Source organism: Anser brachyrhynchus (genome assembly GCF_964034855.1).
Source record: "Anser brachyrhynchus genome assembly, chromosome: 5".
Classification (NCBI taxonomy): domain Eukaryota; kingdom Metazoa; phylum Chordata; class Aves; order Anseriformes; family Anatidae; genus Anser; species Anser brachyrhynchus.
The window spans coordinates 23,727,826-23,753,907 of NC_137699.1; the positions used below are offsets into that span (position 1 = coordinate 23,727,826).

Consider the following 26,082-nt stretch of genomic DNA (forward strand, 5'->3'; position numbering starts at 1 on the left):
TTTGTGAACTGCTTAGAACTTGTTGTCTGTATGAACAAACAATTTAATGTACAATGGGACACAAGCATATTAAAGCAATATATCACATTTTTGATCAACACTTGACCAACTGTTGAAAGGGACATCTAATACTGAAAGTAATGAAATTTAGAGAGAAATTGTACAGATAAAAGAACTATAAGAAAACTGTTTTGATATCCCTCACTTCAATTTGAAAGCCTTCTTCATCAACTTGCTTCCATTTCAGCAACAGTTGTTTGACTTCATCATCATTAAATGACAAAATCACCTCTTTGCCAACAGCTAGAGATATTTTATGAATGCTCTCTTAAGCCTTTTTCCTCTCCCTCTTAATTTTAGTGTTTTGTGTATTTTAATTAGAAGGTTTTGAAAATACTGAACACATAGCTCTTTTTAAAAAGTGTTCTTTTTTCTTTTTTCCACTTTTTTTTTTTAATATAGCTATAATCCTGATGATCATTAGTGAGAGGAAAAGGAAGAGGTGCTTTTATTTAACAGGAAATACTTATTGGGCATGCTGTTTAATTAGCATCAGAGAAGTATCTACTTTGCATCTGTTCTGTGAATTTCAAATGATCAAAAATACAATGTAGCTTATTAACCTTAAATGTATTTTTTTATTAACTAAAAACTTTAATTTTTATAGAAAGTTGTTTTAAGAGATTTTTTTCAAGCAATATAACTGAATATCCAAAGAGAAAAGTGTGTATACTTTGTGTCCTACCTGTATCCCACATTCATGCATTTTATTCTTAAACTGTATTCAGTCTGTTTTTATACAAATAATCAAGACCTCTTGAGCACCATAAAAATTTTATAAATGAAGAAGAGTAATAAGTTCCATAAGTGACTTTTGGAACTGTTTTTGGCATTAACCCTTGAAATCCTTACTGGTTTGCAATTATTTTATCCCTTCTAGCATTTCCTAGTGATTTCTAACCATTTCAGCAGGAAGCACGAAGCACATGATAAGGCAATGAAGGATTTTCAGTTCATCCTAGTGATAAGTGATGTAGCTGGCAATTGTTTCTCATCTGTAGTAGTGATTAGTATTCAGCACCAGTATATCGACAAGTATCTGCACTGCAGCTGTCACACGAAAATGGGTTCCAACATGGTAATCTCAAACTTGTCAGTACTCATGTAAGCAAAAAATTATTACTTGAGAGAGTATTAGAGAACGAAACAAATGTGTTTCGATATATGGCTAGGTAGGATTCTTAATAAAAAATAACTGTTCACAAAATGTTATACAAAGATAAAATGAAGCTTTCCTGACTGGATGGAAGTCAGGAAATTTAGTGTTAAGGTGGAAGATATATTCACAATGCACCCTGCTTTGTAGCATATAGTAGCATATCAGACTTAAGATCATTTCATTTTTGTATAGTATTTTAATCATGACAAGACCATATTTTATATTAAAAATTAGCAGGGTGATTAAGCAACATTTAAGCAATGTTTAATGCTGGGAGAAATTGTTTGCTGTTGGAGTGAGATTTTTAAACAGAGTTGGAAGATTTCCTATGAGTCACTGCAATTACAGATCTGTTGAGGATGTGTGTAGGTGAGCTTACCTGATGATATGATCTTTCCCACTGTACCAGCATGTCAGTTAATTGTGTTCTCCTGACCGGGCTACTAGCATAGCGGACAGAACAATGTCTAGGCACAGATTTTACCACAACAGGAAAATAGTTCTGCCAACAGAAGTCAGAGGAAGCTAGGCAGGAAATCTGGCTTGTATTATGTCTTCCTTTTAATGACTTGCTTTGCCTCCATCCAGATGAGATCATAACTCCCTTTTCAGGCAATTTCAACTTTGGTTGAATTGTTTTTTGAAATATCCAGTGGTCATGAAACTGTTCGTTTTAATCGTTCTCAAGAAGTAGATAGTAGTCTCTAAAATGTTTTTTATAGTGGAATGAAACAGTCCCTACAGAACTGTCATGTTGCGCTATATTGAATTCCCATGAATGCAAGAAAAACCTACACATGGGGAGTGCTTTTTTGTTATTTCTTTGTTCCAGGAAAATATACATCAGTCAGTATTATTGTTGGAAATGTCTTATTTATTTTTGCAGTACAACTTCCTTACACTTTTGCCACAATACAAATTCATACACTGGAAATTTTCAGTAAGGAAGAAAGAACCAAAGATTGGAAGAAAAAAATAAGGACACTTGGAATGCATTTCAAATAACTTTATTTTATTCCTATGTGCCTATCACTGAAAAGAACAACTTAATCTTCCTGTACAACTTAATCTTCCTGTACTAGTGGCTGAGGTCACTGGGCCTATTCAGCCTGGAGAAGAGGAGGCTGAGGGAAGACCTCATCGCAGTCTACATCTTCCTCGCGAGGGGGAGTGGAGGGGCAGGGGACCTATTCTCCATAATCACCAGTGATAGGACCCGCACGAATGGTGTTAAGCTGAGGCAGGGGAAGTTTAGGCTGGACATCAGGAAGAGGTTCTTCACAGAGAAGGGTGGTTGCACACTGGAACAGGCTCCCCAGTGAAGTAGCCACTGCACCAAGCCTGTCTGAATTTAAGAAGAGATTGGACTGTGCACTTAGTCACATGGTCAAAACTTTTGGGCAGACCCATGCAGTGCCAGGAATTGGACTTGATGATCCTTATGGGTTCCTTCCAACTCGGGATATTCTGTGATACTTTTAGACTGAGAGCTTTATTGTTGCCCTCTCATGAACTTTGTCAGCTTTGTTTATAACAGAACACTGACATATAACTACAGTGGTAAATCTGTTCTTTGCATTTATTTGCCAGAAGGAGGAAATCAATTGTACTTTTCCACAGTACACTTCAGGTGGCAATTTCTTTTCAAAAGTAATGATAAGCATCATATAGAACATGCTTGTTTTTCCTCTGTGTTTCGTTGGAAATGTACAAGTGTTAATACTTACTTTAACAGATAAGTGAGCGTACATAGACAAGCATTTCTATAATTAACTGTTTGCATATCGTTTTCCTTTGTTTACAAGTTTGTTCTTCCTTCTTATCTACATCTTGTACTGTTACAACTTATTTTAGAGGGGAAAAAAGTGATATAGGGCTTTACTTTGTATTTCTCCTTCATCCATTCGATGTACATCTGTAAATGCAATTGCAATCCTGTGCATGTTTTCTTCTCCAATGCACCCTTTTTCCATGAGACTGATACTGCTGTTGATCTTAAATACTGGCCTTAAAAGAATAAAAAATCCAAAACACACATTCCTGATGAAAAGTGAGTAAGGAAGAGTCATCACTCTTGGTAGGAGTCCTCTTCTCCTCCCTTAAAATTTAGATAGGTTTAAGCTCATTACTGAGCTTATCACAGACTTTGTCATTAACTTACTATATAAACTTTATATTTACTTTTTTTAAAGCACTATTTTGTCCTTTTCCATTTACATTTTAACGAATATACCCTATATTTTCCTGCTTTGTTGTTACACCTGAAGCTATTTTATCATTTTATATGCTGTAATACAAATTTTTTGGAGTGCTAATTGTTGTTGGGACTGCCCATTCAGTCCTCAAGATTTACAAGTTTTTTGAGCTTATCTATGTCATCTGCTTGCTGCAGTATCTGTAGTAAATAATATTTTCTAGCCTGCTTATGTGATGGGACCAAGCCAATTTTCTTGTTACTGCCTGTATATAGCAGGTAAAGCACACTCATGGTTTTTAGAGCTCATGATCTTACCTCACTTAATATCTTATTTGTTGTAGGAGGTGGAAGAAGAACTAGGAAAGAAAGCATTGGTTTAGTTTTCTGTTAGCTTTAGGACATGAAATTGGAAAACTTGTACAATACCAAACTTCAAACAATAAAGTTTTTGACAGTATACAAATCTTGACGCACAAATAAATAATTTTAAGGATGATTCCAGGATAGTAGATAGCCCTCAAAGGCTATCAAGATACTATCTCTATTTACCTCTGATAATTTGATGTGAGGGTTATTTAAGATACACTGTCTCTGATATTTTAATTTGAATATTTTAATTTTAATTCCCTAATTTTGATGTCATTTCTTGTAGTGGTATTGAGAAAATCTATTATCTTTTTTTTAGGTCTGTCACAGATTAGCTGATGGCAGATGTATCGTTTGAGTTTTTCAAACCTCAGTACCATATATTATGAAGCAAAACCAATGTGTAGTTATTTAACATTCTGATAAAATGTGCTGTAGAAGTACAGAGCTGTTATTACTGTAATTCAATTGTTCAGAATTTATGCAGTGGTAGTTCTCAATGAGAAACTACAGATAGCAACTTGACCTTTTTTCAACCTGTCAGATTGGTCTCTGATAAGTACAATCATTATATTTACATATGGAAAATGAGATCTGGGTTCCACTCACAAAAGTAATATACTATTTGGAAGAGACTTCATCTAATAGAAAATGTTTGATATGGGCCCATCACTAAGGAATTTAGTACACTGGGTTCTAAAATTACAAATACATGAAAACCGTAAACGTAGTATTTTTTTTTTCTAGTTATAGTGTCAAACCATTTTTTGTTTACAAGTAGATGTATGAGAAAGAAATCAGATTTGGTGTGGTGGTATTTGTAAGGAATGCATCACGATGCTTAAGGGAATAGAGACAATAAATGGGCTCTGTAATTTGCATGTCTTACTGACTTTTTCTGGAAGGTCCCCAACCCCAAACTTATGGTATACCTTTTTGCCAGCAGAAAAATGCTTCACATAATTTCTCAAAATAGCACATTTCTCTGGATAGATTTCAGCAAGGATTTTCAACTTCAGTTTTACTAATTACTCAACATTTGGTGTTCTTTTCTATATAGGTCTTGCCATCGGTATTGTAATAATGCAGTAATAATTTTGACTCTCCATTGAACATTGTGCATTGTAACAAGGTTAAATGGATGTGTCTACAGTAGTTACAAAGACATCTCTTTCTGCAGTGTGAAAAAGCCCTTAACATTTTAGATTTACATATATGTTTTATGGATTGAAAATTCATATCTCTATAAAATTATTTTTTTAATAGGATGACAATTTATTTTCCAATTACATGTTGCCTATGGCACACTATAGGCAGCAAATAATGAGTAATGTTTGAGATAACTTACCTAGAAAGGGCTAGGGAGAATTATTCCCTTGTTCAAGTGATAGGGGTCCAGTTGAGGTTCCGGTGCTTCAAAGGTAAACCTTTCCTGCTTCTGCTGTTCAGTGGAAATTCTTCATTTCATGGCTAAATGCTAAGTAGAATTAGCGTATGCTCCATAGAATAACTGTAAATACTTTTTCTGGTTCTCAGGTTAATGCATTTTTTTTTTTAATATATATATTTCTCTTGTTCTTTGACCGCTTTTTCCACGTTATTTTGCAGTTTCTGAGATCTGAGCTTTTTGCTTGCACTGTCTACTTAAAAGTTATGGATTAAAACTTTTCTTTAGATACTACAAATATTGTTTAAAAAATCATATATTCAAATCTTGTTGGTTTTTTCTTTTTCTTTTTTTCTTTTTCTCGTCACCTATTTAAAGTTTTTCCCCTTTGGACAAGTATTTACTTGTTTCCTTTCCCCATCCTCTCTCAGACCACACAGCAAGTTTAGGCTTCACTGTTCATTGTTCCTTTCTGAATGTAGGGGAAATGTTGGGAGCATTCATGAGGCGTAGGGAAAGATGTAGCTTTCTCATGGCAGAGTCTCTGAACACTGCTGGCATATTTTTCACTGAATGTCTTGAATGATCTGCCACGTGCAGTCTTGTAAGTAGAAACACGATTTCATGTTTACATATTTTGTTTTTATTTTATGCTTGAAAAGAATTAGAATCAATTAGCTTCACATGTCATCCTCTCTTCAAAGAGATTCACTTTCTCAGGGTAATGGCCAACATTATCGTTTCTTTCAATGAATCATAGGATGGATTGGATTGGAAGGGACCTTAAAGATCATCTAGTTCCAACCATTCTACCATGGGCAGGGACACCTTCTGCTAGAGCAGGTTGCCCAAAGTCCCATCCAGCCTGGACTTGAACACTTCCAGGGATGGGGAATCCACAGCTTGTCTGGCCAACCTGTTCCAGTGCCTGACCACCACCTTATTCCTCTGAGTAAAGAATTTCTTCCTTATATCTAATCTAAACCTTCCTTCTTTTAGTTTAAAGCCATTACTCCTTTTCTTATCGTTACGCTCCCTGACGAGAGTCTCTCTCCAGTTTTCCTGTAGGCCCACTTTAGGTACTGGAAGGCAGCTATAAGGCCTCTCCAGAGTCTTCTCTTCTCCAGGCTGAACAACCCCAACTCCCTCAGCCTGTCTTCATAGGAGAGAGCTCCAGCACATTGATCATCTTTGTGGCCCTCCTCTGAACTTGCTGCAACAGGTCCATGCCCTTCTTATGATGGGAGCCCTGGAGCTGAATGCACTAATCCAGGTGGGGTATGTGTTTTAAGCTCTGTCCCATGTAACCTAAAGTTGGCACTGTCAAACTGTGTCAAAGATTAAATTTGACTTCTAGTCCTTCAAACTCATACTAGACATACTATTTATCAGACCTAGTACTGGGAGGAAAAAAAAAAAAACAACCAACCAACCATATTCTAAGATACACAACACAGAGTCACTTGGTGTGCTCTTTATTGTTTGAACAAATCTGAAGTTCAGAGCAATCTCCAGAATGCAAATCTGGATGACTTTATTGTGTTTTTCTGCTGCATGCTGTGTCAGTCACATGACGGTCATATGCATAAGTTTTCAACTAATCAGAATTGTATTTAGCAGCTCTTGGGGAGTTCAGAATTTATACAATCAAGAGTTGCATGAGAATGTAGAAAGAGACATTGGGTTTACAAAGCTTCTTGTCAAACTGGGACAGATCCTGTGCAGCAGAGTATGGAGTAGAAAAGGCGATACCACATTTTTCTGACATGTCAGAGATAAGTAGAGTGAGGCATGGTCAGCCTAGCCCCATTTTGAAGTTTCTGTATGAAAAGATGATCCTGCATTGGCCATATGATAATTATTTTTTTCTTTGTGCCATCTAAAACAACATTATTTTCCCAACTTGTTTGTAGGGATAGTGCAGCAATACACTACTTTCTTGCTGACATCATCTACCTTTTGCTTGCTTTGAGAATTCATCAGGTGGTGGGAAGTCACAGATAGATGTGAGACAAACCCAACCATGAAAATAGGTGCCTGCCTGGTATAAACAAACAAAAAAGAAATGAATAGCTTCTTTATATACAAGTTACAAAAAGAATTTTGTTGATATATTGCACTATAGGAAATAAGAAATGGAAAATTTTTCATCTTCCGGAGATAAGGTGCATCTGTTGAGGTCTTTGCCTGTAGCATAGCGTCCCCGACTTCAGGTAGTCAATACCTGTTATTATGCTTTACCCTGCAGTCAAAACATTATGCAACTTCATCTTATGCAGAATTAGTATTTTCTCTTGGTTTTGTGCCTGTAGTTATTTTCACACACTTTTTTTTTTCTCCCTGCAAGTAGATTAGACTTCCTATTAGTAATAAGTTATTTTGAGGCATAGCTTGCAAATAGTGGAGCAGTGGGAAGATCATGACCATAGACTCTAATAAATATCCTTAGAAATGCCCAGGGGCTGAGTTCACTGTTCTCTTATCTCCCAGTGGTGTAAATTTCAGTCTTAGTATTTTGTAGACTTGAAGAGTATTTGGGGATAGAGTTAGTACTGGCTGTGTGGCCTTCTGCTTTCCCCTGCTTCTCAAATGTTATCTTAGCAAATGCAGCATTACAGATGAGAGTCTGTCTGGGGTCTTTCTTTTTCTCACGTTATTCAGCAGTAGTAAACAACTGCATGACAATTCATTCAGTTTAACTTGGAACCTAGGATTTAAATAGGGTTAATAAAATAAAAAATACTATTTCTTTAAAGTCTCCAGATTGGCAATTTCAACTGCAGTGTAAATTCTTGGTTCATGTTTCTAGTAATGTAACATGTGATCTCCATGCTTCTCAGTTCTTCATGGTTATTTTTGTTGTTCACTTCACCAAAACATAAATGCAGTAAAAATAAAATATTTTAAGATGTTTTATTTTCTTATTAGTAACTGTGATATTAAATAACAGCTGCACGCTACGCATGAGATACGGACTGTCCATTTAAGCTCTTTACTGTGTTACTGGTTCATGAAGTGAAATTGATTTGTGGAATAGATTGAACAGTGTTTAATGACATTCTTTAATAATGAGTACTGAAGCAAAATATAATTTCTTGAAGATCATATGCAAATAAGTGCTCGTATAATTTAGTGATGCAGAAACAAGAAATCAAGTCAAAAGATAAGCAGATCTTTGAAGACTATATATTGATTTTTATATTTGAAATGTTTAATAAAATAACTCTAAATGTTGTCCAAAACCAATATTATCACATTCTGTTTTAGAAACAGAAGGAAATGATAGAATTAGCTCTTTGTTAAAGAAAGTTCACAGGTTATAGTTCACTTATATTTGAGCCTTTAAGAGGCTCATCCCCTCCTTTAATTATTTCACAAGTAGTTAGGTAAGTCATGTTACACTTCACATGAACACTTAAAGTGAAGACTGCTTTGCTTTATGCAATGTGAGTGTATATACTAAGGGTTGTCTTCACTGCATGCCATTTCTAAGTATAAGTTATGCCTTCCTTATATTAATAGCAACATGAGCAACAATAATTGAGGAAAGATTACAACCTCAATGTGATGAAGTTTTTTTGAAATCTGAATTTAATAATTTAATTTAGAAATTACTGATGCCAATAATTTGAGATATTTTATTATAAAAATATTTTTAATGTAAAGATACCTTTCTGTAAGGTTTATTTTTATTAAAGACGCTAGTTAGCAAACATACTACAAAATTTCTATTAAATTACAAATATTATTACAGCAGATATTTCATAAAAATTGTTATATTCCATAGGGTATGTACTATTCCACATTTGCTATTCAAACTAAAATGGAATTACTTTGATATATTTAGTAATGGCAAGAATTTTGTAATTCACAAGCCATGAAATGTTTAAACTTTTATTATACTGTAATTGTCCTAGTATTTATACTAGCACAGAAAGGCTTTCTTTTTGAGCTGTCTGAATTTTATATTGATGGTAAGAAAAATAATAAAAATGAAAGAAGAGAATATAAACCTGTCTGTTGGACCATGGGATATCTCAACAAAATTGGTGCTTTTTAACATCACCAAGAACATTTTGTCATTTCAAAAGTAATGAATGTTCCATAGTAATATTGATAAAAACAATAGTTCAGAATGTGTGCAGTATTATATAAACTTTCTGAGATGGTAAATCATTTATAAGGTACTGTGAAGTCAAAACTGTTTAGTAAATATATTGATTTCCTCACTTTTATCATTGTATTTTTTTTCATTTTTTTTTTAAATAATAAAAAAAATTGTAATCCATGGGAGCTGAAGAATATGTATATACTTTGCATAGTAGTTGAGGTCAGGGCAAGAGTTAGATGCTAGCACTTTTTCAGTGTATCTTTAAAAATTAAGTTGTAAATCCAAATTTCCAGTATATTTATTAACTCCAAATTTATTCTTAGTATCCTACTTTTCCAAGTTAATGCACACATAATCACACATATGTAATGTAGAAATAAAAATGTGTGACCTATACATGTAAATACAGCCATATATAACATCTGTGCTTCACCACCTCAGTTGGTGTAAGTAATTTTTTTTCCATGTGGATATTTACATCAGCTGATTATCTAGTGAAATTATACATGTACAAGTTATCTATATTCAAGTGATGCTTGTGCCTTGGATTTGTAATGCTTAATTGAATCTCAAAAGTTCTTAATTTGTTTTAAATCTCTTATTTATAGATAGTTATTCTTTAATGATATTCGACTCCACAGATTCTCATTGTGGGAGAAATATAAGACAGAACATGGATGTATGGACACAATATGTTTCGCAGATATGCAATTTGATAACAAATATATACAAGATTCCCCAGTGAACCAAATTTAATGTCATCTAAATCCAGGATCTTTATTTCACAAGAAGGATGCAATTGTACATCCTATTGTCTCTTACAATTGTAGCTTTTATTGATAAGCTAGGTCAACTTTCATAAATGGTTTGTTTTAGCACTAATCAGTCTTTGTTTCTGTTTACTCAAATGATTGCTAATTTCATTCATTACTTCTACCTATTCCAGTGCTCTTTTCCTTTCTTTTTTTTTTTTTTTTTTCCAGTAGTCGTCACCACTGGCTGGTGCCATTCTTGGTTAAAAATGTGTAATTGCAAGTATATGAAAAGGTAAAAAAGGAGATAGGCTTATAAATTATGCATGTACTTAGACATAGATATACTGCTGTGAATATGAAGTTCTAAGCCAGCCACTTAGCTTTAGGTATTGATATATTTTCCTAAACCAGCAGCTTGATACGACCTTGTTTTGTTCTCTGATTCTTGTTAGAGACAGTGTCGGCCTCTGAGAGGAAAGTTTTGTAGTGGCTTGTCGGAAGACTCTATTTGCATTAGAAGGCTATGTAGTGCTGTAGTAGCGCTTATTAAATTTGGAGATATCCACTCATTAGTGAAACTATGTTCTTTTTGTTATAAAAGATTCTGGTAATTACTATTTCTTTGACCTAGAGAAATACGGTTATTTAAATGTTTATCTTTAAGTTTCCTTTACTTCCTTTGTCATTTGAAAACAATTCTCAAATGCTATCTGTGAGATTGTCTTCCTTAGATATTCATTGAGTAGCTCTTGCTATACAAGATTATTTTGCAATAGTTAAGCAACATTCAGTACAGAAAGGATCAAGCTGCTGGTTGTCTTTTGCAAAGCCATGAGTGCAGTAAAGTAGCCAGTGAAATTAATAGGGTCTAGCCCTTGATACCACTAAGAAGTGTTCATCTAGATAGGCCAGATGCATTTTGCATGAGCTGAATTTCTTGCTATTTTTCAGCACACTTATAGTGAAAAACAATGAAGCTAGACAGAACAATCTGTAGGTCAGAACATAGAGATGCTCCTTTTTTCACATTAATGGGATGACCACAAGGACATTAATCCATGTCTCCCCTTCCTTCTTGACAACTGAGAACAGAATAATTTTCCCAGGATTTTAATTACAAATAATGTAGAAAGGGGGATGTTAGGGTTTATTGTTATTTTATTTTATGGCCCAGAAAAGCCCCAAGGTGTTCATTTAGACATGGTACATTCATTTTCTATGGCTTTACATAGGTTGCTGTTTGCAACATTTGCAACAGTTACAAATGTACCAAAAAACTGATCATTCTACCATGTTTACTTCATAGGTATTGGTTGGTGATACTATAAAATTTACGTTTCACCGTACTTACAATTTTGTGATCTGTGAGTAAAAAGCATATCCAAACAAGTGCAGGGTTAGGGTCAGGATACACCATTAAAATGCTGTTGTGTCTTTTCTCTTCTCTCTGTGTGTAACTAGATAGAGACTGAATAGAAAAGATCTTAATATGATAGAAAAGGTATGAATATATATCCTAAATATAGATATATATGGAAGACATATCTATGGATATATATTTATTAACATTTTTAAGGGCAGAAATTTGAGGTCAAATAAAATGTTGGATAACCTCTTGAAATAATTCTGTAACAAAGTGTTCTTTTCTTCCAAGATTTTGTAATGGAGAAGGCTTTCATTTGTTTTTGTGCATGAGCACACTAATGTGTGACATTATTGCAGCTGTGAGATTCTAAGACATGACAGGGAGAGGGATGGTTTCATTCACTGAAGTAGTTTCATTCGAGTAGTAATATTGTGCATTCCTTCCATATGGACTAATTTGCTTTTGTTTTTTTCTTATTGTTTCTTAGAATCAGCTGAATTGTGAACAAATGGTTTAAAGAGGCACTGCTGAATATGTAGCTTCTGTGCTCTCTTAAGTCTGCTGGAGCTGTTAGCTAGATACTGAATGTGATAGGACTTCTTCATAAAAGTTACTGAGTATTATGAAGTATATAGAAGTATGTATAGTATAGAAATATAAATATATTTAGAAAAGTATATTAGCTGTTTTCAAGTGATTAGGGATTTATTTTGTGTATTTACATTTCATTTTTTGCATCAAATAATTTTTTTTGGCAAATTTTATTTTTTTGCATCAAATGTTCTGTCAGTGGGTATATAATTAACAAGTATTTTCCTTTTTTCTTCTTTTTGTTTTTTTGATGGTATGCGTAGTTAGATTTTAATTAAAATTAATCAAGTCATTTTAATTTAATCCTTTTAAAAATATTCAGTTCTACCATCTTGTCATATCTCAAGGAAAAATGATGTTTACTAAATCTCATAAGGAATTGATGACAATTTTTATTTTTGCATGGCTCTTTGGAAAACATTTTGTTTTACCATTCAATGTCTAGACCTGACAAGATACCTTCCATTCTTCTTTTTCAAGTTAGAATAGTTTACATGAAGGACTTTGACAAGAACGGCGAAGTTTTTACACAGAGGAATTATACCCCTGATCAGTGATTCACAAATTCTGCATTACAAGATTATTAAGGACACATTCAACAACAACAACAACAAAAAATGACATGGACATGCAGTCATAATTCAGAATTCAGCAAGACTATCATCACTTTTTTAAACAAGTACCCGAATTTATGATTTTTTTTTGATTCTTTTTTTATGGTTTAAATAAGTGGTTTGGCTATTCGGTTTTCTGAATGTGCAAGTATGCCTTTTGGGTTATGATGCCTAAATAATCATCCAGGAGTCTTTACAAATCTGTCTTTTCCATACTTGAAATGATTCTGCTGTAGCATAGTATTTCCATACCTTTGAAAAGAGAGGTCTCCCGCAGATGGTATAGTGTTGAGAAGTTAGATTTTCTGTATTGTTAAATGTCCTTGATGAATGTGTTACATATTTTGTAAAAATCAACTTTGCCAAAGATGGCCTGAAAATAATTCAGCAGTGTTTGCACCTTATCACTCTACCAAATCCTACAGATAGATTCATTTGAAATGCAGCTTTTCAGATTTTGACCATTCCTACCTAGAATGCGATTTTAATTTTAAATTTGGATGTAAGTCCTAAGGTAATTTGGGAATTTGGCCAGCAGTGCAAGAGAGTGATATTTTCAATGTATTTCTAAGATCTTGTTAGATCCTGTTTTCAGCTTTTCCATGCTTTCAAGTTTCAGACAGCTTCAGTGAAATGTGCTATAGGCAATGGCAATGTGGCTATGTGCTGTTGTATATTCCTATTGGTTGTCCTTTCCTTGGACTTGAATTAAGTGGGATAATTAAACTATGTAATTTTGTTTGCCTTTTTATTTTATTTTATGTTTTTAAGTATATTGTGTATTTTATCTGTGTTTATCAAAGCTCATAGTGAAACTTGAGTCACTTTTAGGTATAATCGTAGAATGGCTAGGATTGGAAGGGACCTTAAAGATCATCTACTTCCAAGCCCTCTGCCATGGGCAGGGATGCCACTCACTAGATCAGATTGCCTAGGGCCTCATCCAACTTGGGCTTGAATAATGGGTACCCATGAGGTTCTCTCATATTTAATCTTTCATATTTATCGTGAAAATTTCTGTTTTAGCTAAGGACATACACTTAGGCTTGTCTTGGACTTGCAGTCCTCAACCATAAAAAAACGGGTAGCCTTAATCTCTTTGAAATCAATAGGAAATGAATTCCTGTCTGTGCATATGGGTCATCAAACTTAACTCCATGATCTGCTACTAAGAGCGTGTCAGATCTCCTGTATGTTTCAAGCAGAGGATTTCTTGCAGTAACTGCTTTCATCAAGTGTAAAATGTCCAGTTAAAATACAGTATATCACTTATAACAAGTATATAGCTATTCTGGTGCTGGGGAGTGCATGTGAAGCTAATGCTTCACATTAACTTTTACACAGCCTTTTAGGGATTTTCTTGAGAAGTGTAGAAATGTCCGTGTAGTTTATGTACTTACCTTTTGTCTGACAGCTTTTCAGGAAAGCAGCCAGTTCACAATGCTTCTTTGGACAATGAGCAAATTAGCCATGAGGAGCCAAAGTAACATCTATAGTTTATATGACTGAGAAAGTTTTTAAAAAAGGATACGCCACCTGTGCCCCAAATACAGTCAGGAATATCAATTCCTTTTGGAATTCCTTTTTTATGAGTTTTTAACTTAGATCCTGTCTAATGCAAAACAATGGGAGTTTTCTCGATGCCATCACAGGCACATAATTGTTTTTAAAGAGTGTACATTATCTACTTGTTTTTTTTTAGATATATTTGTATTGAGAAGTGTCTTTTCAGCAATTCCAGTAATGATATTAAATTATAATTACATGCTGTCTTGCAGTCAAAAGTATCCCAGTTTACTGTACTCAACAGTACTGTAAATGTTCATTATTTTATGAAGCCCATCCTTGTGTATATGACATGTTGACAGGTGTTCACAACACACCTCACAACAAATAGGAGAGGAAAAAAAATCACAGGAAGATTTTACATTGGGGAAAAATATATTTTAATTTAGCTAGAGAATAAAGTTAACATTTTGCTGTCACTGAAAGTGTCGTTCAGGCTTTACTGGCCAGTGGAGTTAGTATTCCTGCTTTTTGTCCTATTAAAAGGTGTTTCATTTGAACAATGAATGGGATAGTCAATATAGATGTCTGCTTTTCTGTGTATACTACATACTCTGCAATTGACTGAAAGTCTATGATTTTTTACTCTTGCATAATTCAGCATGTAACCAGCTCATTTTCTCTTTTTTAATTATAAAAACATTAAAAGTATAAATGAAGCTACTCAAAATACATAACACTTCCCTGCAAATGTAATTTGAATCTCATGAAACATTAATGCATGAAATATGGAGAGTTGTTTTTGTGCTATACTGAAACAAACTTAGAAAAGTTTCTTCTCTATGTTATTAAAACTATGTATTATAGAGAAGTCATGGAGGATGCAGTTTCATATCTTCACATACTTTTGAACTGTGGTTTTGTGAGGTATAAGAAACTAGTCATAGACTAGTGTATGCATATGTATGTGTAATTTTAAAATAATAGTTTATAAAAAACTAGATCACAGTATCACAGTATCACAGATTTCTAGGTTGGAAGAGACCTCAAGATCATCGAGTCCAACCTCTGACCTAACACTAAGTACTCCACTAAACCATATCGCTAAGCTCTACATCTAAACGTCTTTTAAAGACCTCCAGGGATGGTGACTCCACCACCTCCCTGGGCAGCCCGTTCCAATGCTTAATAACCCTTTCGGTAAAGAAGTACTTCCTAACATCCAACCTAAAACTCCCCTGTCGCAACTTTCGCCCATTCCCCCTCGTCCTGTCACCAGGCACGTAAGAGAACAGACCAACCCCCACCTCTCTACAGCCTCCTTTAAGGTAACCGTAGAGAGCGATAAGGTCGCCCCTGAGCCTCCTCTTCTCCAGGCTGAACAAGCCCAGCTCCCTCAGCCGCTCCTTGTAAGACTTGTTCTCCAGACCCCTCACCAGCTTGGTCGCCCTTCTCTGGACTCGCTCGAGCATGTCCATGTCCTTCTTGTAGCGAGGGGCCCAAAACTGAACACAGTACTCAAGGTGCGGCCTCACCAGAGCCGAGTACAGGGGCACAATCACTTCCCTAGACCTGCTGGCCACACTGCTTCTTATACAGGCCAGGATGCTGTTGGCCTTCTTGGCCACCTGGGCACACTGCTGGCTCATATTCAGCCGACTATCAACCAATACTCCCAGGTCCTTCTCGGCCAGGCAGCTTTCCAGCCACTCATCTCCCAGCCTGTAGCTCTGCTTGGGGTTGTTGCGCCCCAGGTGCAGGACCCGGCACTTGGCCTTGTTGAACTTCATACAGTTGGCCTCAGCCCATCGCTCCAGCCTATCCAGATCCTCCTGCAGAGCCTTCCTGCCCTCGAGCAGATCGACACACGCACTTAGCTTGGTGTCATCTGCAAACTTACTGAGGGTGCACTGGATGCCCTCATCCAGGTCATCGATAAAGATATTAAAGAGGGCCGGCCCCAGTACTGAGCCCTGGGGGACACCACTAGTGACCGGCCTCCAACCAGATTTGACTCCATTCACCACAACTCTCTGGGCCCGGCTATCCAGCCAGTTTCTAACCCAGCGAAGCGTACGCCAGTCCAAGCCCCGAGCAGCCAGTTTCTTGAGGAGAATGTTGTGGGGAACGATGTCAAAAGCCTTACTGAGGTCAAGGTAAACCACATCCACAGCCTTTCCCTCATCCACCAAGCGCGTCACTTGGTCATAGAAGATCAGGTTCGTCAAGCAGGACTTGCCTTTCGTAAACCCATGCTGACTGGGCCTGATCGCCTGGTTGCCCTGCAAGTGCCGCGTGATGACCCTCAAGATAATCTGCTCCATGAGCTTTCCTGGCACTGAGGTCAAACTGACAGGCCTATAGTTCCCCGGGTCTGCCCTCCGGCCCTTCTTATAGATGGGCGTCACATTGGCTAGCCGCCAGTCAACTGGGACCTCCCCCGATAGCCAGGACTGCCAATAAATGATGGTAAGCGACTCGGCCAGCTCCTCCGCCAGTTCTTTCAGTACCCTCGGGTGCATCCCATCCGGCCCCATCGACTTGCGCACATCCAAGCTCCGTAGCAGGTCACCAACCATTTCCTCATGGATAGCGAAGGCCACATCCTGCTCCCCATCCCCTTCCACCAGCTTGGGGCACTGGGTATCCAGAGAACAACCGGTAGTGCCGCTAAAGACTGAGGCAAAGGCGGCATTAAGCACCTCAGCCTTTTCCTCATCCTTAGTAACTAGGTTTCCCCTCGCATCCAGTAAAGGATGGAGATTCTCCTTAGTCCTCTGTTTCGCATTGATATATTTGTAAAAGGATTTTTTGTTGTCTTTAACGGCAGTAGCCAGATTGAGCTCCAGATGAGCTTTGGCCTTTCTAATTTTCTCCCTGTGCAGCCTCACTACATCCTTGTAGTCTTCCTCAGTGGCCCGCCCTTTTTTCCAAAGATTATAAACCCTCTTTTTTCTGCTATGCACAAGCCGCAACTCTCTGTTGAGCCAGGCTGGTCTTCTTCCACGCCGGCTCGTCTTTGGGCACATGGGGACGGACCGCTCCTGTGCCATCACGATTTTCTTCTTGAGGAGCGCCCAGCCTTCCTGGACTCCTCTGCCCTTCAGAACCGCCTCCCAAGGGACTCGGCCAACCAGTGTCCTGAGCAGCTCAAAGTCAGCCCTCCGGAAGTCCAATACAGCAGTTTTACTGGTCCCCTTCCTGGCCTCGCCAAGAATAGAGAACTCTACCATTTCGTGGTCACTCTGCCCAAGACAGCTTCCGACCACCACATCTCCCACCAGTCCTTCTCTGTTTGTGAAGAGAAGGTCTAGCGGGGCACCACCCCTGGTAGGTTCGCTGACCAGCTGCGTCAGGAAGCTATCTCCCACGCTCTCCAGAAACCTCCTAGACTGCTTTCTCTGTGCCGTGTTGTGTTTCCAGGATATGTCCGGGAAGTTGAAGTCCCCCATGAGGACAAGCGCCGAAGATTTTGCAACTTCTGTCAGTTGCCTATAAAACTCCTCATCCGTCTCCTCATCCTGGTTCGGCAGTCTATAACAGACCCCGACCAGGATGCTAGCCTTGCCAGCCTTCCTTAGATAATCTCATAGAATTGACCACCTGTATAAATAACATAGTTTTAATGTTTATTCTCTCTCCATACACAACTTGCATGTGCACGTATCTAGTAAAAACTGCGTTTAAGAGAAGGTAACCTTTCCATTTATGTTTCAGAGCCTACAATATGCACGCTAATGAGAGAATGACAACTAAAGCAGAGACCAGAGAATTTTGTTTGTTTATTTAAACATGATTTGCTAGTTCCTTGCTCTGAGAAGTTTGCATTCCAAATTACATCTTTAGTTAAAATCTTCATGTTCATACTTTAAAGTAGGCAGAAGCATAATTAACTAGAAGTGGGAGGTACTTTTTCTTTTCTCAAAAAGAGTCAAGATTTAGTATAAAAACACTAATTGAAAAATGTTCCAGATTTAAGCTGAAGCAGCGAAGTTTTGCAGAATAAATAAATGTAATAGTCTTTCCTTCCTCTAGTAAATGTTTCTCCAGTTTGGTTCCAAGGTTTTAGACCTCTCGATTTTAAGTGTAAATAATTCTGAATGTTTAAACTGAACGTAGATTTGTATTATATGATAGTTACTAGGACTAAAATGAAACAATACCCTTGAGCAATGCAGCTTCAGCTGAAAGGAGGTCTGAGAAATGGAACAAAATAAACACTGGTGATAAACAGTAGAGGGCGAATAAGACAGCCCAAATTCCTACTGAAATTTAGGGACAGATACAAGTAAAAATTTTAGATGATGTGTTTGCCTTGTTATTCTAACTTATGTTTTTAGTAATCTAGTGTGCCTCTAACTTTAGAAGGACCTCTGCTGCTTGCAACAGATTTTTTTTTTTTTAAAGGATTAATTTAACTTCAAGCTTACTTGGAAGAAACACTAGTTTTGAATGTAGAAATACCACAAAGAAGCAACATAAAGAAATAAAGAAATGAGACTCATCTTGCAATAATTTCCTGTAAAACATATGAAGGAAATATTGTAAGTATACATACTTCTTTTGATGAGAAGAAAATCTCAGGAACACAAACATTACAGGAAAAAAAAAAATTGCATTATACTGAGGAAAAAAATAGGATCTAATCTCTTCCTATAATCCAATTACACTTGTTCACAGAATATTTCAATTCTATTGAAAAATATGGAGAATTGGAATGAAAGTTGCAGAATTTAAACAATCAGGGAAGGTGACAGCTAATGTATGATATAGATTTACACTAAAATTTGCAAAGAGCTGCTTCTCTTTACATGGTTATTTTCTTATATTTGTAAATAAATATCAAGTAGATAATTGTCTAAACTCTTTTAAAAGTTTTTTCTTTCCTTTTTTTTTTCCTGAAGAGAAAATATCTAAATTCTTGGACTGAGCAACCAGGAATTTGCTCAGTGCACCACACCTGTGAAAAAAATAAGCTTATGTGATGTGTACATAAGGAACACAATACAGAGCTACTGAAATCAGTAAAAGACATTTCATTAACTTCCTTAAGGCTATGGATGCACAGTCAATATAGATTTTGCTAGCCTGGTAGTTTTGCCTGCTATACAAGTAGGATGAAACAAGCATACCCATGACCTCTTGAGCTTGTTCTGTCCTGGTATGAAAACTTGTGGTTGCCATTAGGTATGTAGCCAGGTACTTTCCAAGAGTTGCCCAACACGATGAAGCATGGCTGTAAGTTCTAAGTAGCTGAAGTGCATGCAGGTATTGTTATGCCTGCAGTGTACTTAGCTGTTTTCCTTTATCACATCCTTTATTGACCCTGTTTTTTCTCCAAGATTTTCATCATACTATCACTTCAGTTGAAAGATGGATGGCATGGGACTACTCATATCACTATAATCCTATTGTAGTAGTGTGTTTAGTCTGCCACCAAGAAAAACATTGGATGGCTCTTACTGTTTGTCTGCTCTCTATGGGAACTTGTGCTTTTCTCATCAACTCCAAGCCTATAGTCAGATGAGCAGCTAAAGTACACATAGCATGAAATTCTGATAGGTATAGAAGAATCTATAGAGCCTAGATGAAATTTGAGTTTAAAGTAATTGATGAGTACTGAAGCAAAGAAAAAAAGGGAGGGGGGGGAAATATATATATGGAATATAGAAATTTACAGTTTAAGGCAATAATAGTTATTTGCTTTAGAGAGTATAAAATGTGGAGTTAGGATGAATCTATTGGATTAGAAATAACATTTTTAGTAAAGATTTAATTCTGTTAGAAGAAGGTAGGATAGAAACAAATTGAAAATTTTAATAGCTAATGAAAAGAACAACTATTTGAGAATATTCATGGCATGATTTATAAAAACTTAATACAGATAGAAAAAGTAAAAATGAAAGCTGAATATTAGATAAAAAGCTCCTTGCTTCATTAATCTCTCTTCAGAAACAATCCTATGGGGTGGAAAAAGCAGAGGATGATGCAATTAAATATTGCTTCTGTGAAATTTGTTTGTTTTTCAAGTTGTGACGCAATTTTGTATAATCAGTGAGACTTTTTTTTTTAAAAATGTAATTTAGTGCAGGCATGTGCACTAAATAAAAGGACTGGGAATCTTGCTGTAGGCTATTGGAGGGATTTACAGGATAAGACTGGGGATGAGGACTGGAGAGTTGGGACATACACTTTTCTATCCATACTAAAACCTTATTCGGTGATGGCTCTGCTTACCAGAAAGAAGTTCTGCATTGCACACGTATTGCTGCTTAGCACAGATTATCTCTTTGCAGCATAAGGGAGGGTATAAGAAGTGTCATAGAACAATCTCTGAACATCTGGCATTCCACGTTATTCAACTGCCCGAAGTGAGACGGGACTTTTAGTTTGGTAAATCAGAGGACTTGTGACATAGGGTATGCTGTCATTATGGGTGTGTGCAGCATGGGGTTATGCAAGTGGGTTGTCAATAAAAGGAAAAGGATTAAAGAATTAGCTGATGCAGAGTTTAGGAGTTTAGAATTTTGCAGCATGAAATGGTGATAGTGAGTTAAAGCAATTTGAATCCTGTCCTCAGGACATAATGACAGATCCTTCAAGTACAAAGCATCCTTCTCTGAAGTGCAGTTTCATCAAACCTCTGCTAACTTCACAGGGAACAGAGGACAATAAACTGCTTTCGGGTTTGAGCCCTTCATAAGCACTACAGTTTCTTGACTGTTGCACCTTTGTCAAGGCTTTTTAAAGACAGTGTTGTGTTGGTGAAAACATTGCAATGAAATTATTTCAAATTGTTTGATCCTTTTTCAGGAGAGAAGTAGTTTACTCTGAGCCTGATTTTAATGTTCCTTAGAATAACGCAAATAGGATGAGGGTGATGCCAGTGGAAGTAATTAATTTGCCTTGTGAGTAAGCAAATGTCATGATTGCAATCCTTATTTTTATAAAACCTATTTAGCATGAGATGAAGGTTGAATGCCTTCCTTCCCCCTCCTTGGATTATGGCATTTGAAAAAAAATCAGATTGCATATACATTTTAAACTTGTTTATTATTGCTTTGGATACTCACTCTCCTTATTGCAACATAAATTTCAATATAGCCAAGAGCATACACATGAGCCTCGAAACCTAACCTTCCTGTATACTCAGAGACCTTTATTAGATAGCTCAGAGCACTTAGTTTGGATATTATTTAGGTTTTTCATTTCTGAATCCAAATAACTTTCTGAACTACTTATCTAAAAAAAGGAGTAAGAGCACTGTCCAATTTCCCTGAAAGACAAGAGAATTCAGTACATATATACAAGTGGTGGTACAGGTAATAAAACAAAACAGGTAATTGCTTTTTCAACTGTTTGTTTGACAGGAGTTGAGACCAATAATTTTACTGTATGATTTCATACCTTGTAACTACTTGACCTTATGGTTTTTAGGCTTCATCAGAAAATAAAATATATATTTAATATATGCTGGCACTTAGAGGTCTGTGCTCTGTTATGTTAGATAGTGTATTAGTATGCAACACAACCAATGCTTGTCCTAAAGCTTTAATATTCCAGCATTTAAATCATGGAAATTCAAGTGAATACAGGAAACAGATGGAAAATTACAAATTGCTAGCAAGATTAATATGACCTAAATAAATAAATAAAAATCCTAAATGTTTTGCTTTTTAACATACTTATCTCCGTTTTTAAATAACGTTTTCATGTAGTCGTCACAAATACAGGCACTTTTACATTTGAATATCTCAACATAATGCAAATGTTGCCATTCATTTCATTAAGAGTAGGATTTCACCTTTGTTTTAAGTAAAACGCATAATGTTGCATTTATATTTTGTTAAAAGTGAATTTCAACTGTAATTTTTTTTGTGATGTCTTAGTATGAAATAGATTGTGCATATTATCTAATGTTTAGATAACTGTAAATTTTTAAAATTTGTGATATATGATAATTGGTGTAATTTCCACGCTGGAAAGGTTTGTATTTCAAAGGATATTAGTGGCATTTTCCTATATTAAAAAAATACAAAAGTGTTATCAGCTAAGGCACACAATCTGATGTTTCTAAAATAGACGTTTAGAATTTTTGTTTCTCAGAAGCAGACAAAAAGAAAGAAAAAATGTAACATACAAATCAGTAATTCCAAGTTTTATTTTCCAAAATGCATCATAATTTGTTGTCTATGGCAGGGTAGAAAAAAATTTCAAGAAGGGAGTGGATGCGTATAGGGAAGGACGTTTTTCTTTATCTTCACTGTGACTAGCCAGATAATTCTGTTGAATGACCAGAGCCGTTAGCAGTGAGCCAAATGAACTTTTGTAATATTAAGATGGAAAGTGGTAACTTCCTATTGAGAAAACCTTTCTTTTTTCATGCAGAGCATTCCCTTCTTCATTTTGTGTCTGAATTATTTTATTGGACTACACCAGTCCCTTAGAGTAATCCCAGCTATATTACAATGACCTGGATTTTAACGTTTATTACATATGTAGCTATGTTATTACGTGTCCTGCAATGGTGTCATAAAATTAACTATTCATATGTTGGGTTAGGAGAGTCTTCAGAGCTTTGCACTGATGATATCTCTAACTGTAGTGTGGGCGCACTTCCACTGTCAGATTCAAGGTCAAGTCTGCTGAGCTAGAGCTTGGAGCAGCAATTGTAGACTCTTTTTAAAATGGAAATTAATGGAACATATTTCCTAGGAAATTGTTGGGTTTGTTTTTTTTTTTTGGTTTGGTTTGTTCGTGGTGGGTGGGTTTTTTGTTGTTGTTGATTTCTTTGTTTGAAAAGTTTTCACTTTTTTATTGCTTGGAAGATAATGCAATGAAAAATGTTTTTATACAAGTGAAAGTTAAAATCCAAAATACTTTTTTTTTTTTTTGACTAACTAAAATATCAAAACTGGTTGAATAGGTGCAAATAGTGGCTCAGTCTAATTTTTCTTAAAAGTTCTACAATATAATTTGCTTCAAAAGACAAGATTTATTAAGGTACTCACAATACAGGCATCATAAAATAAAATACAATAAAATAAAAATTTTCAGAACACAGAACAAATAAAGCAGTAAGTGGAGCCCACTCAAAACACTCAACTTGATTCATGCTCCCAGCTTCAGTAATCAAAGTTCTGTGAAAGACTTCAGGTATTTTTTTTCCCAATAAGAAATAGATTGTTCGCAATCTTTTTTAAAAAGACATTTTAAATTAGTTTTTTTCTAAATCTATTATCTGTTTTCATACCTTCTCATGTTCTTAGATTCTAGTTTTACACTGTTTGTAAGCACTTATACCTAACTTAATCAGAACAATGCACATTGGTTATGAAACCAAGCAGGATTTGCCAAGTCAGTTTTCAAAATCTCCCAATTAAACTATTAGTACGTCTTAAATCAGTGGAGTCAGGTAAATGTTTCCTGTAGTATGTGGGAGGAAAAAACAGCAACAGAACACAAAAATCAGAATCATGAAAGTATGTTCCATGTAATAAAAGGTTTGCAGAGTTTAAAGAGTTTTCCTGACTGTTTCTATAGATTTTTTTATTTTTGGAATGTTAATAACAAATAAACCACCTTAAAATGTATTTATGAAAAATTCATTATATTTAGCAATTCATTATATTTAGCAATTAGTTAATACATTTGTCTTTAGATCCCAAATACCAAATCAGTTCTAAGAATTGTTTCTTTGTTTTGGTGACAGGAAGACTGAAAAAAAGAGCACCTCAAAATCACCGAAAAGTTTGACAAATAGAACATCTTTTGATCTCAGGGAACTTGAATAAAATTATAAAGAAATTAAGAGTTTGATATATGCTACCAAAGAATTCAGTGCAAAATGCAATATAGTATGTTAAATTTTTAAGGTACATACTGCATAAGTGGAAAACGTAAATATTTCGTAACTTTATGCTGGGTTTTCAAAGACTTGATTTTGGAGCTATCACAGCAACTGGAGATACCTATAATGGGTAAGACTCGAAAAAGCTTATTTCTAGGGCATGCATTTTTATTCGTAATTAGCTTGACTTCATAGTAAGCTTGAATTTGTAATAAAACGAACATGAGAATGTTGCTAATAATTTTTGATTGTATTTTATATTGACTTGTTGCTGAGATTTTAGATGGCATTTTAGTGAAAAGACTGACAAATTTGAAAGTGTTACTCCCACATGTGTGGTCCACAAAACCTGGATGAATGGATGAATATCAGTAGGCTACTAAAATGTATTTTTGTTAAGATAAAGTAATATTAATTCAATATTATGAAACAGATGTTACATTAAAATTTCAATACATTTGTAAAATGTATATTGAAAAGAAAGGCTAAGAATACATATAAATATTGAATTTTTATCTTGGATGTTGTTCTTCATTCATAGCAATAAGTCAATAAGGAATAAATTTGTTGACATTAATGCAGTTGCATTAGTTTAAAACTTTAGACAGGAGGAAAGTTAGAATTTACAGGGAAATACCCTTTGTTTGAAGACACTTCGGTAAACGTTTTAAGATGTACAAATGACATTTTATTTTTTCAGACTCAACGTTTAGATACACCTGCTGCATTTTCTTTTTGTAGGCTGAGTAATAATATGCTGTAGCACACAATGAACTTTTGTGTTCTGATGTGGCTAATAGGTTGAACAATCAACATCATGTCCTATTCAAGACCAACTGTTTTGTCTGTCCATGCTATGCCATACTTGCTTTAGCCAAATGCTTTTTTTTTTTCCAATGATTACTACATTATTATAGATCTTTCAAGTGAAGGTAAAGAATTTCAAACGCGTTTTGCCTAAGAAGTTGGTTTGCAACATTAGCCTGGAAAGAGAGGAATCAGATGAAAGCACTCACTTTGATGCAGTCTAAGATAATCTTTCAATATGAGCATAATAACTGCATTTGTTTAATCTCTTTATCTGAAATGTACTGTGCTGAAAGCAGTATATTCTGTGGGAGAATGGTAAATATGATTTTCCTGTTATTCTCTTTAATTCTTTGTATTGTATGTTTGAAACAGATGTGGAGCATTAAAAAGCGTGACAAGCTGTATTTCTTTTTAATTCTTTTCTTTTAAAACATGTTAACTAATTTGCTTCAATTTTTTCCTTCCTTTTATAGGGTAGCAAAATATTATAGTGTTTATGCACAAAGCAGAAGTATTATTTATATATATTTTTTTTAATTACAGGTAAAGATTATAGTTCCCAACAGCACAGCAGGTCTGATAATAGGGAAGGGAGGTGCTACAGTGAAGGCTATAATGGAGCAGTCAGGGGCTTGGGTGCAGCTTTCCCAGAAACCTGATGGGATCAACTTGCAAGAGAGGGTTGTCACTGTGAGTGGAGAACCTGAACAAAACCGAAAAGCTGTCGAACTTATCATCCAGAAGATACAAGAGGATCCACAGAGTGGCAGCTGTCTCAATATCAGTTATGCCAATGTCACAGGTCCAGTGGCCAATTCCAATCCAACCGGATCTCCTTATGCAAACACTGCTGAAGTGTTACCAACTGCTGCAGCTGCTGCAGGGCTATTAGGACATGCTAACCTTGCTGGAGTGGCAGCCTTTCCAGCAGTTTTATCTGGCTTTACAGGCAATGACCTGGTGGCCATCACCTCTGCACTTAATACATTAGCCAGCTATGGATATAATCTCAATACATTAGGTTTAGGCCTAAGTCAGGCAGCAGCTACAGGGGCTTTGGCTGCAGCAGCTGCCAGTGCCAACCCAGCAGCAGCAGCAGCCAATTTGTTGGCCACCTATGCGAGTGAAGCCTCAGCCAGTGGCAGCACTGCTGGTGGTACGGCGGGGACATTTGCATTAGGTAGCCTGGCTGCTGCTACTGCTGCAACCAATGGATATTTTGGAGCTGCTTCTCCCCTAGCTGCCAGTGCCATCCTAGGAACAGAAAAATCCACAGATGGATCAAAGGATGTAGTTGAAATAGCAGTGCC

At 36.0% G+C, this 26,082-nt stretch overlaps 1 protein-coding gene and 1 long non-coding RNA gene across 11 annotated transcripts in view; one reads left to right on the forward strand and one right to left on the reverse strand.

Moving 5' to 3' along the window:
* LOC308195691 overlaps positions 1-26,082 on the reverse strand; it is a 767,404-nt gene that overhangs the window by 515,913 nt on the left and 225,409 nt on the right. The window lies entirely within an intron of this gene.
* NOVA1 (NOVA alternative splicing regulator 1) overlaps positions 1-26,082 on the forward strand; it is a 157,293-nt gene that overhangs the window by 127,252 nt on the left and 3,959 nt on the right. For 7 of the 9 annotated variants that reach the window (XM_080593557.1, XM_080593552.1, XM_080593547.1 and 4 more), the window contains one exon: positions 25,316-26,082. This exon is cut by the window's right edge and continues 3,959 nt beyond it. In XM_080593557.1, the coding sequence (XP_080449683.1) occupies positions 25,316-26,082 (767 nt within the window). The other 2 variants (XM_080593551.1, XM_080593550.1) reach the window with 2 other exon arrangements.